Genomic DNA, 13,176 nt, shown 5'->3' on the forward strand with positions numbered 1-13,176 from the left:
TCTCCCCCTGCCCCACCCCTGCTCTTGTGCACACTCTCTCTCAAAATAAATAAATAAATATTAAAATATATATTTATTTGCTTTACATACATATCTCCATCTACAGAATATAAAAACTGATCTCCCATTTTCAAAATTACTGATGAAGGAATCTAAAGATAGGCTCTATTTTTAAAAGGTTAAGCAGTGACATCATGTAGTAGAAAGAATATGCACTTTGGAGTTGTAAAGACATTGATTCATTCAACAACTATTTAATTAGGCACGCTTTGTCTTGAGCACCGAGATAGGCGCCACATAATTATGATAAAGACATACCTCCCAAACAAAAATATTGTATTTTAGCGGGTAGGGAGACAAACAGATGATTTCACTGGCGTGTTATAGGTGCTATCCAGCTATCACCTACCAGCTTCTTGAAGAATACACTACTGAACCTCCCTGGATCTTACTCCTTTTCCTTATTTATAAGCTGGTAATAACACACCTACCTCTAAGGATTATAGTGAGGATTAAATGCAATAACACTTATGAAGCACTGGACCTGTATTAGTGGTTCAATTAATTGTAGCTTTCATTGTTAGCCTTCCAAAAAAAATAATTTTTTAAAAAATAAGTAGGTAAGGAGATCAGTCACAGTCATTTGACCTATGAAGCAAGAACAAGGTCTGACTTCAAATTCATCAGAGTAACCTTCTGAATGAGACAGCCACTTAAAGGCAACATAACTATAAAGGCAACTTAAAGGCAACTTGAAAGAACTCAGTGATAAATAAGGTTTGTGTGCCTCAAGAGAAAGCAAAAGATAAAAATAAAAGGAATATACCCTCAAACAACAACAAAGCCTCCAGATATCATATGCTCTTTACCACCAAAATTTCATGTTTATATTCAACTGAGTTTTGCTTTGGGAGCCCATAATTTATTTTACCCAGTTCTAAACACTAAATTTTACTTCACATGATCTGAACGTATTTAAGAAAATAATTTGTACTAACTTCAGAAAACCAAAAAGGTGTATTACATTTACCTGATAAAACAAAACTGTAAATTTGGACATGCAATCTTCACAACAGAACTCTTCTAGCTTTCCTTCCAATCGATTTTCTACCAAATTAGGGGATGTCTGTGAGCAGTAACTGCACATCTTACAGTAATTCCCCCAGCGCTCTCCAAAGTCACGGGCAGAGAGGAATTTGCAAACTGAGAACCAGAAGGGATGAAAGGAATAAACATCAAACTTACATTAACTCGAAGGAGGTAAAGTGAGTTTCCACAGTCTCAGACACCAACTAAGCTAGTTTCTTGCTTGCTTCTTAAGCCAAGAAGCAGTAATTGCTTAAGTATCCTCTTTACAAGTGGGTACAAGAACAGGAAGATCTCTCAAGTCACTGATAAACTTATGAAGAGATTTTTTACACTCTAATCTAATACCATTGACCGAATTACCTTTCAAAAGTTTTTTTTTTTTTTAGTTTTAAGCAATTTATTTAGATGACTGTAATTTTAAAAATCACTACAATTTGGCAAATCATAATCACAAATATAATATTTAAATTTGTTTCAAGTTTTTCTTTGAGATTATTATAATATTTAAAAAGACTTTAAAGTGAATTAAGCATGAAAAATAAAATGAATTAAGTATAAACTCAAGAAAAAAAAACCCTGAAATTATACCTAAAACAAAATTACTTGAAAATTAATTGTAGAATAGCCCAACTCAGCATGAACTACTTTGTACCAACCACAAGCTCTGTGGATAAAGCTGAACCGCTTGCTTTGTTTACCTTCACTACAGAATGGCTTATCAACCCCTGAGAATCGGACAGTCTCCTTTATAATTTTCTGCAGTTTACAGTAATCACACATTGCCATAACTTTATTTTTCTTTTTGTATTCATCAGAACAAGTCTTGCCACAAAAAAGAAACATTCTACCCTGCAGAGATTAAAAAAAAAAAGTCATTAAGACCTAATTAACAGTTGCTTTATCTTTAAGAAATCATTCTCATTTCAAAGCAAATGAAGTGACTGTCAAAGATGAAAAGATAAATGCTTCTAATGGATATGTTTACAATTCAATCCCTTTCATAATTTCTCTTTACCTTGTAGAACAGAAGTTCTGGTTTTGTGGCAAACAGATGGTTACAGTGCTGACACTTGAGTTTAACAAGTGTCCGGGTTAAAGCAACTTGCTGGGATGGGGCCGCAAGAGGCCGGAAACTGGCTGCAGGAGAACCACTGATGGAAGCAGGGGAACCAGCAGAGGTGTTACCTCCTCCAGCTGATACTGATGACCCAGCCGGTGGGCTTACAACCACTTGGCCCTGAGGCAGGGACACCGCTGACGAGTTTGTTCCTTTTGGCTTGTTAAATACATTCTGAACGAACACAAATAAGGCAAAGATTTTAGCAACTGAGAAACAACTTGGTAATTTTCATTTTCTCATTTTAATAAACTACTACCTGTAACATTTTATAAATATTTTTTAACATTTTATAAAGTAGTTCACAGAAAGAGTTTAAATGGCATACTTCCAGAATAGAAGGACTGAGAAATGTAACATAAAAAGGTTTAAGAACTTGAATTCAGGCTTTCCAAACATCTCTAATATAGAGGTCTAATAAACTAGAGCAGGCCCCTTCTTTTCCCCCAAAATACCCCTCCATCTGCATTCCCATCACCACCCGGCCTCTGATGGCTATTATGAGTACAGTGGAGGGGCGCCTGGGTGGCTCAGTCAGTTGAGCGTCCGACTTCGGCTCAGGTCATGATCTTGCAGTCTGTGAGTTCGGGCCCCACGTCGGGCTCTGTGCTGACAGCTCAGAGCCTGGAGCCTGCCTTGGATTCTACGGCTCCCTCTCTCTCTACCCCTACCCCGCTCATGCTCTGTCTCTCTGTCAAAAATAAATAAACATTTAAAAAAAAAAAAAAAGAGTACAGTGACCACCAGTAGTCTCTTTCTTCCTGGTGCCAGGGACATTGCATCAGGCACCTTGCCACCCCAGGGGACCACTAAACTCTACCTTCTCTGTGTATCTCTCAGAGAGTGAGGAGCAAATGGGACAAGAAAATGGAGGCTTATGATTCCATGCCAGGAGTCAATACGTATCTGGCCCATGATGAGAGGGACACATGAGCACATCACTGTGCCACCTATCTGAACCTTATCTTAGCTTCCATCATTTTGAAAAGGATAGCGCCAAGGGCAAAAGTAGGAGGGAAGGGCAGTTTAGGTAAGGACCTTGAATTTAGGAAGAGGGCACTGAGGCTCAATACCTGGCTTAGACATTTTGCAGAAATGACTTCTGGGACCAGAGTTGAACAGAATTTTTTTCTTTCTAACTTGAATTTACTCTTTTGTAAATATGGACCTTCAGCAGTTCACATATTGCCATTCCCCAATGCCTAAGAGCGCTTAGGGGTAAAATACTACCTCAGATCATACCTGGAAAGCCACCACACAACTGGAGCTGCAGAAGCTATAGATAGTTCCATTGGACATGGCTAGGTGATACTGAGGGATTGCTGAGGTTTTACAACTATGACATGAAACCTGGACACCTTGGCAACAACAACAACAAAAAAAAACAATGAATAAGCTACACAGATGAACACATGATCCAAAAGGGTATTAGGGGAATTAAAAAATATTCAGTAATATACAAAGCCAAAATCAAGCAACCTTACAATAATCTGTAAAGCTAACTGTAACTAATCTCAGTTAAATTCCACTTACACAAAAACTAACTTGGAACTTACAAGTGTGGTTTTTATTTCTTTCTTTTCACATATGGAACTACAAAATAAATGCCTCAACCAAACCAGTGAAAAACTATTTTCACTTACAAATCAGTTCTTTGAAACTAAACTTTGGGTCTTTATTTAACCACACAGATAAATTCAATTTGTAACAAAATGAAACAAAAGCAGCTACATTGTTCTTTAATAGTTACTAAATCTATAAATTTATCCAATGTAAACATTACCTGAAGAAATAACGGTCTTAACTCTATAAGCAGATAAACAATTAATAGAGCAGAAAAGTTCGGTTTTTCCTGAGTCGTTGGTAGTCTCAATCATTTCTGCTGAAGGCCTCAATGATTTCCCCAAGGCGTATGGAGGAGTTTGGGCTGAATTCTATCAAGAAAATAAAATAACATTTAGATACCTAGCACAAACACCCACATTGTTTAAGAAAAGAAAAAAGAAAAACTAACTATAAAGATTGCCTTTGATTGAAATATCTGAGCTCAAAGGACTATGAGGCCACTCTAACTATAGATTTTTCTGGAAGTTGGGATGTGAGAAAAATGAGTTCTTTCAGACAATAATGAAATGTAAACTGAAGAAAATGAGTAACTACACTCACATACATTAACAACAAAACACATTAAAGGTAATGAATTTGGTATTTGTTATACACTTTTCTCATTAAAAATAATCTAAGATGACCAGGTAATCCATGAACCAAAGGGCCATCCTCAATAGTCTTGGACATCAATCTATAAGACTGTCTACCACCTTTAAGGTTACATAATCAGTAAGACTCTTTAGCAGGAGGAAACAGAATGATGCTTAATGTAAATTAGGAGATCTTACAGAACTACCTGTTTTTTAAGCTGAGTTTTACACTAAAATGTGTCTGTAACTTTACTCATATTTTAAGAAACAATAATTACGATGGCTATCATTTATACAAATTACCAATATTATTACTTATTCAGTGCTTATCAGGAGCCAGGCCCTATATTAAATACTCTGTATTTAACTTATATATACTGTATCATGGAATCCTTCAAACAACATATTGAAATACTTTTAAAAGTTATATTAACAAGAAGTTTAAATTAATTTTAATTCAATTAACAAATAAACAGAAAAGTGGGAGATTAAACATTTCATCTCGCTCCAAAGATCCAGGCTAACCATTACACTATACTGTCATTGACACAACATAGTCTCTCAACAAGAAATTATATGGGGAATTAAACAGTAGGAAAATACAAATTGTTGGGACTGCAAGCTGGTGCAGCCACTCTGGAAAACAGGATGGAGGTTCCTCAAAAAACTAAAAATAGAACTACCCTACGACCCAGCAATTGCACTACTAGGCATTTATCCACGGGATACAGGTGTGCTGTTTCTGAGGGACACATGCACCCCAATGTTTATAGCAGCACTATCGACAATAGCCAAAGTATGGAAAGAGCCCAAATGTCCATCGATGGATGAATGGATAAAGAAGATGTGATATATACACACACACACACACACACACACACACACACACACACACACACACACACACACCGGAGTATTACTCGGCAATCAAAAAGAATGAAACCTTGCCATTTGCAACTATGTGGATGGAACTGGAGGGTATTATGCTAAGTGAAATTAGCCAGTCAGAGAAAGACAAATATCGTATGACTTCACTCATGAAGACTTTAAGAGACAAAACAGATGAACATAAGGGAAGGAAAACAAAATAATATAAAAACAGGGAGGGGGACAAGACATAAGAGACTCTTAAATATGGAGAACAAACACAGGGTACTGGAGGGGTTGTGGGAAGGGGGATGGGCTAAATGGGTAAGGGGCATTAAGGAATCTACTCCTGAAATCACTGTTACACTATATGCTAATTTGGATGTAAATTTTTAAAAATTAAATAAATTTATTAAATTTATTAAATTAATAAATAAATAAAAATCTTTGCCAAAAAAGAAAAGAAAATATAAATTGTGAAGTTTCACTATATAATCTTCCTGGTGAAAGAGGAATATCACTTATACAGTTGACAGAATATAATACCAGCAACAAAATTAGAAACAGAACGGATTTTTGGATCACATATATAAAAAAAACACGGATTTTATTCTTGTGAAAACAGTAACCAAAATGCCAAAAGTGGTAACTCCTTGAAAAGGGATACTTCTCACAGATCAATGTCCAACACCAACTACTTGGAGGAATTAAAAATAAATCAAACTTGCTAACTGAAAAAATTTAGTTATCATTTATGCTTTTTTAGAAAAATAACTTTTTAAAGACTTCATTCGGTAATAATTAACATAAATATCTATTTAGTAACCAAATGAATCTATTATTCATTACAACAAATAAAAATTAGGTAAAGTAGTCGAATAAGGCATGTTGCCAAAATAATTACAATTCATCACAAAACACATTAAAAAAATATATTTTCTAGGGGTGCCTGGGTGGCTCGGTTGGTTGAGCGTCCAACTCTTGGTTTCTGCTCAGGGCATGATCTCATGGTTCATGGGATGATCAAGCTCCACGTGGGGCTATGCACTGACAGTGCAGAGCCTGCTTAGGACTCTCTCTCTCTCTCTCTCTCTCTCTCTCTCTCTCTCTCTCTCTCCCTGTCTCTCTTCCCCTCCCTGGCTCTCTCTCTCAAAATAAATAAACATTAAAAATTTTTTTTTAAATACGTATTGTTTTTTCCTAAAAGGAAAAAGAGAAAGATATGCTTTAGATCTACTGATTTTTAACATCTTATGCCTGTTGGCCACAGTTTATTTAAAATAATATGGAGCTTTCTCCACTTACCAATATATCATAAAACATTTCTGACTCACAGAAAATCATGAAAGTACATTAGTGTATCATTTCACTATAGTCAACACACCACCAGAACCTATCCCATTTTTCTGCAGGGGAAATCACACCCCAAAATCAATTGATGGGAAGAGCCCACTCGTTTATTTTAACCTCATCCCTGCACAGCCATCCTGGAAGGAGTGACGGACGGGCCTTTATACCTGCTTATATGCTGTGACGCTTGTTGAACTAAACACCTTCTGGGACCGGCAAGGCCCAGAGCTGCTGTAGCAGTAGCCCCCACAGTTCTCACAACAGTTCATGGTGAGGTTGTTGGCGGAGTGAAATTTTGAGAAACAGGCATCACTACAAAGACCATGTACCACATTTTGATATTTAACTTCAAATCGGATCTAGGAAATAAAACACACACACATCCAAAATAAGTAAAGCCAATTAAAAATCTCTGATCTCTGGTCACGGCAGGTTTGCTGAAGAAGACCACCAGCCTTGTGGGATTGGCTGTCAGAGTCCACACAAGAGGCTAGGAATATTGTACACAAAGGTTCTTGATGTTCTTGGGGTGCGTGGGTGGCTCAGTGGGTTGAGCATCTGACTTGGGCTCAAGTCACGATCTCGCAGTCCGTGAGTTCGGGCCCCGCGTCGGGCTCTGTGCTGACAGCTCAGAGCCTGGAGCCTGCTTCGGATTCTGTGTCTCCCTCTCTCTGTCTGCCCCTCCCCCACTCGTGCATGCCCTCTCTCTCTCTTTCTCTCTCTGTCAAAAATAAACATCAAAAAAAATTAAAAAAAAAACCAAAACATTCTTGATGTTCTTGAGCAAATGCCTAAAAATGCAGCATATAGAAAGTACACAGAACAGATTACAAATGAAAAGTTGAGTATGGTTAAAGGGGAACCAGATGTTAAGAAATCAGAAGACCAACTGCAGGATGGCCAACTAGTAGAGGTGATTCTTCAGGCTGAAATGAACCAAGTCTGGCAAGAAAACTTTAGAGTGGAAACCATGGGAGCCTTTAATGGAAGAGCCTCCTGCCAACCAATGGAAATGGCCAATATAATCATCATTAAATGACTAGCATGTTGATGGGAAACTGATATAATTAATATTCTGTAATATTAAAAATGTTTCCTTATTATTGATGCCTTATAAACAAGAAAACTAATACAGAACATACTTAGAGTTGTTAAAACTGATGACTGTGGTAACAGGGATTGGTGAATCCATATTTGATATGTAAAGCATTCATGTAAATTATTTCAAAGATGGTTTTTTTGTTTTGTTTTTTTAACAGAGAGGTTGTGCAAATATCTGAAAGTTAATTGGAAAAATTCCTACAGATTTTTAATGCAGAGGCCATAACTGAAATGTGAAGTATTTTTAGTAGTGTCTTCAACACATCATTTAATGTTTTTTATCCTGAAAAAAATAGGAAAGGTACTTAATTATTATTATTGTGTAGATAAATTTATAAATCACTGAAGTGAAGTACTAAGAGTAAAAACCATCAAATTATAGTTGTACAGCTGAGGAAACTGATTTGGTATTTGAAAGAAAGACTTCTTATTTATAGTGGTAATTGTAAAAACTTTTTTTTTGTCTCATTTAAAGAAGTTAGCTTTCTGTTGCTTAGCCTTTTGTTTTCTTGATCAACCAAAGTACATCAAGGTAGAGATAGAATTTATATAAAAGAAGAGACATAAAGAGTTCCTAAAGTTTATCGGACTTATGAATAGGCTTATATTCAGAACATCTTAGTCACACATGGGTTGTAACTTCAAAGTAGAATCACTAGGTGGTTTCCACTAAGTTTCCAATATGAGTGCAGTTGGGTATCAAACTGAAGATAAATGCTATCGCAGGAAAGAAACAGTTGGCATAAATTACTTTTAATGTGTCCTCACCCTTTCTTCCTAGACCCTATCATTTCTAAATACCTAAGTTGGTATTTTTTAACTTCAAGACAGTACTCTTTTGTGTTTGTACGCATATGTGTGCGTTTTGCTATTCCTTGTGTTTTGCTATCCCTGACTCAATTCAGAATTTTTAGAATGAGAAAAATTTTTTCCCCAATATATTTCTCCCCTACAATGCTATAAATTGAATGGTAAATAAATACTAAATGAAAAAAAATCTCTGATCTCTGAGCAGAATCCCAGGAAAGGTACAATGTAACTTACATCAGCATTCTTCTGACACATGCTGCACTTGGTTGAAATGCTGTTAGTATATATGGTAACAACAGGCTTCTTCTTTAGCTCATAAGAAGAAAGGCATGATTGGCTGCAGAAATCTTTGCTAGAATTTTCAAAACGGGTCGTGATCACATCCTTTGGATTTAAAATGTCTCTAAAAATAAATAACAAAAGGCAAAATGAAATATGTTCTTCATAATTGTAATTTCTTCCTCTTTGTGAGCTAAAATAACTATGTTTACTAAGGGCAGCTATTGCATGCTAGAAAATGGCTGGCCAGGGATAAGACATCTGAAAACCTGGGCTTGATGATTAGTTCTGTTAGTTAGCTGAGTGACAGTGAGTGAGGTAATTACTCTCTCAATTTCCTCATGTAGAAAATGGGTTTATGATACCTAATTTATCGATGTGTTGAGGGAAAATTATATTTAAAATATATCCAGCCAGATGTTCATGACAAAAGCCGTGAGGCTTCCAGCTCCAACCAAGTTTCATCCACTGGAGCCAATGGAAGAAGTGGCCATCCCTCAAGTCCAGACCACAAAACCCTTGTCCTCTTACTAGCCAGCAGCTGCTAAGAGTAGGAACAGCAGAGACAAAGAATGACATGTTTGTTTGTTTTTTAATTTAAATGCAAGATTTGGGAAACAGATGAACTACCGAAGATTAATACAAAAAATAAGCATGATATATAAAACTGAACTATAACTGAAGAGATCAAAGAAACAGAGGACAAAAGAACTATTAAGGTTTGGTAGCAGAGGACAGATGGAAATAAGAATAAGACAGAAAGAACACAAATAACTGAGTCATTCTGTAAGATTCCTCAAGTTATTTTGTAAGAGCCCATTGATGTAATACGCACTAACGGTAAAAACAAAGGCTGAGTATTGCCATTTTCTGACAAGTATAAAAAAACTAACGGAAATGGTCAGTAATCAGAAGCACTAGTACAAGCCATGAAGAATATAATGGAATAATATTATATACAGTAATGTGTACTAAGTAATTGCTATGTACCAGACATCATTCTCTTTACTCAAATTATCCAACTTAATTTTCACAAAAATTCTGTGAGATAAGTATTATTATAATTGCCATTTTACAGATGAGGAGACCAAATCGGAAAGGTTAAATAACTTGTCAAAGTCACAAACTGGTAAGCAATGAAGCCAGAATACAAATTCTAGGCAGTCTGATTCCACATTCAGTGGTTCATCATTCCACTCTTCTGCCTCCCATCCTGTGCCTTTATTATACAAAACTGTTTCACAGTAAACTATTTACGAATAACAATAACAACAAAGTACTTTAATTTTCTAAAACTCACCTAACCTTAAAAATAGGACAGTGAATCTTGGAAACCAAGTGGATATGCTTACACACGGATGAAGTTATTAATTTTGAATAGTGATTTTTCTACTAAAAACAAAGCAATAAAGAATGTTATTTAATAATGTGAATCTGCCAGTGGTATAATATACATATATGTAAACCAAAGTGAATGACTTTTTAATGGAAATCTGTGCACATGAATATAAATGCATTCTAAACCTTACGCATCCAAATGAATCTTACACCTTAACTTTAATCTTAGAAAAACCATACATCTTCCAAAAACATGGCTCCAACATTCTTCTACTTTATCCTTTATTTACAATAACTCTAAGAACAACTTTTCAAAGTTATAGTCAAGTATCATGTTTAACAGTATGACTCAGTTTAATCGTCTACAGTAGTCAACTGATAAGGCATCAAGCAACTTCTGACAATTTGTAAAAATCAAACCCATGGTTTAAAGATAGATTTGTCACCTATCTTGGTCTAAAGGAAAGTTTCATAGGCTCTGAACGCAATGCCAAATCAAGAGAGCAAAAAAATTTTTGAAAAGGAGCAGCGCTATGGTAGAACATCTCTGACAAGAGTAACGATTTAAAAAAAAATAATATGCATTTAGATGTATAACTTGTGCTGTGTTCTTTAAAATTTAATTCACTTTATTTTGATATCTGATATGTTGAAACGGAGTATCTAAAAACAGAAAACTAAACTTACCCTTCTAGATCAGTTTCACGAGAATGCTATAGAAGAGTTTAAGTAAGGTATTAGAATGGCATTTTAGAACAAAACTAAATTTGAATATTTATGTAAAATATTTTTAAATTCCTCTGTCCTTTTAGTTGGAGATTTTCATTTTAACATGATCTACTTTTAGATACTTAAGGCCAACACCCCAAACAGATAAAGAAACTGTCGTAGATCTCCAAAGACAAAATAGGGGCCTAGAAATAATATGTTAAGATACATGATGTGCTAAGCCCTGGGCTAACATTGTCTCATTAAAATCTGAGGAAGTAGATACTATTTACCAATGAAGAAACTGAGGCTTAAAAAAAATTAAACATCTAGCCCCAACGTCATATAGTTAGTAAGGGATAGAGCGTGATCTACACAATAAGCTCTTAACTTTTTTCACTCTACATTAACACTTCGGACAACACAATACATTCTTAGAACTACATTACCACGGGAAGAGGCAGAACATGCCAAATTTTTCAAACATACTAAGGTAGAGAAAGAAGTTTATGTGGCTTTGTTACTATTTCTTCCTCTCTCTGCATCTATGTGTGACTATAAAGCAATAACTTCAAAGAACTTTTTTTAAGAAATAAACACATTATTTTGTGGCCATTTAGAGATTTTTTTTTAATCTTCTAAAGAATTAACTAACTTTTATATACTATTATAAGACCAATGTTATAATATGTTATATACTTCAATAACTTTCAAGATAATAAATAATTGTGAACGGCTTGTTGTCTATACTCACAGGATATATGAGCAGCCCTGCAATTCCCACAAATGGTTTGTTATTTCTTTCCACAGTAAAATTTAAACTTAAAGAGACAGAAAACTAGTTAAGATGGTACTTTTAACACCAAGTCTCTTGTTTAACATTACAAAGAATTTGCAAATTTCTCAGCTAAAAAGCTATTTCCATAGAAACGTGCTCAAGAGATTTAAAGTAGCAACAGCATATTTGAACTAAACTAGATACACACTAAAAAAGTAAGGTAAAAAGGGATGTAATTAAGAATTTTATACTTTGAGCAGTTTGTGCAGGTTTTCCTGGGAGGAGTTGGTACGCAGACAGGTGAAGGATATCCAGTGATGCACCGCGTGGAGCAAAAGAGCTGAGTAGATCCTGTCTTATGATATGCAGTTTGCCCTTTATAAAGCATTTTTTTACAACCAGAACAAAAAACCTGAATAGCTACGGCTGGAGCCGAAGGAAGCAATACATTTGGGCCAGATGATGCAAGAGAAAACTGAAAGCCTGGAGTCAACTGTTGGGCTATAAATACAAAATAAGGGGGGAAAAAACAGTTTTAGTATCAACACAAACACATATACATTCTCCATTTTTTAAGACAAATTCTCAGTCTCCAAATCCAATTAAACACTCTAAAACAGGGAGTTTCAAACTTTTTTTTTTGGGGGGGGGGGAAGGTGTGGGTTCAAACTTTTTTATAACCCATAGTAACAACTATATTTCACATTATAACCCAGGAGACACATACATACATTTCTGTGTATGTTTATATGTGTAAAATTTAATAACTGAAACAGTTTTGCAAAATAATGTTTCCTTACTACATGCATCACATTCTTCTAATACAATCTTATTCTATTCTCTCTCCCTCCCCCACCCACATACATACATGTATATGTGTGTGTGTGTGTGTGTGTGTGTGTGTGTGTGTATTTTTTTTTTAAGATTTTAAGTAATCTCTACACCCAATGTGGGGCTTGAACTCATAACCCTGAGATCAAGAGCCGCATGGTCCACTGACTGAGACAGCCAGGTACCCCTCAATTCCACTTTTTAAAATGCTAGTCAACACCACCTACCCAGTTTAAAAAGTACTGCTTTATCTTAAGGAAAAAAAGATTTACATGAGGACGTGCTCTCCCTCAGTTCTACTAGTTAGAATATAACAATATTAATCATAATTAACTTACTTGGTCCTATTTCTTTCCTTTTTTTCCTTTTTTAGATTTTATTTTTAAGTAATCTCTACACCCATTGTGGGACTCGAACTTACAACCCTTGAGATCAAGAGTTCCATGCTCTACTGACTGAGTCAGCCAGGTGCCCCATATTCAGTTCTATTTCTTACCAAGAGGACTGTCACTGACTGAAAACACAGCACTAATTTTCAGTTCACTTTCTTGAGTTTTTTGCTTTGGGGCATGTCCATACTCCTTAAAGAAAAAGAAAAGAGAGAAATGAGTACAGTGTTAGTATTTAATTAAACTAGAAATTCAAGAAAAAAATAAGTCTGTCATATCTCTTCTACATTCTAATCATAATCACCTTCACAAATACCTCAA

General features: G+C 35.5%; 1 protein-coding gene across 14 annotated transcripts in view; it reads right to left on the reverse strand.

The window, feature by feature from the left end:
* ZMYM6 (zinc finger MYM-type containing 6) overlaps positions 1-13,176 on the reverse strand; it is a 119,421-nt gene that overhangs the window by 18,259 nt on the left and 87,986 nt on the right. For 12 of the 14 annotated variants that reach the window (XM_045035519.1, XM_019836626.2, XM_045035522.1 and 9 more), the window contains 9 exons: positions 12,963-13,047; positions 11,887-12,136; positions 8,767-8,935; positions 6,789-6,980; positions 3,990-4,140; positions 3,449-3,564; positions 2,105-2,380; positions 1,788-1,938; positions 1,031-1,203 (listed from right to left, as the gene is read on the reverse strand). In XM_045035519.1, the coding sequence (XP_044891454.1) occupies positions 1,031-1,203; positions 1,788-1,938; positions 2,105-2,380; positions 3,449-3,564; positions 3,990-4,140; positions 6,789-6,980; positions 8,767-8,935; positions 11,887-12,136; positions 12,963-13,047 (1,563 nt within the window). Of the gene's footprint in view, positions 1-1,030; positions 1,204-1,787; positions 1,939-2,104; positions 2,381-3,448; positions 3,565-3,989; positions 4,141-6,788; positions 6,981-8,766; positions 8,936-10,111; positions 10,204-11,886; positions 12,137-12,962; positions 13,048-13,176 lie in introns of those variants that run through there. The other 2 variants (XM_019836632.2, XM_019836631.2) reach the window with 2 other exon arrangements.

The sequence above is a fragment of the Felis catus genome, chromosome C1, assembly GCF_018350175.1.
Source record: "Felis catus isolate Fca126 chromosome C1, F.catus_Fca126_mat1.0, whole genome shotgun sequence".
NCBI classification, from domain to species: domain Eukaryota; kingdom Metazoa; phylum Chordata; class Mammalia; order Carnivora; family Felidae; genus Felis; species Felis catus.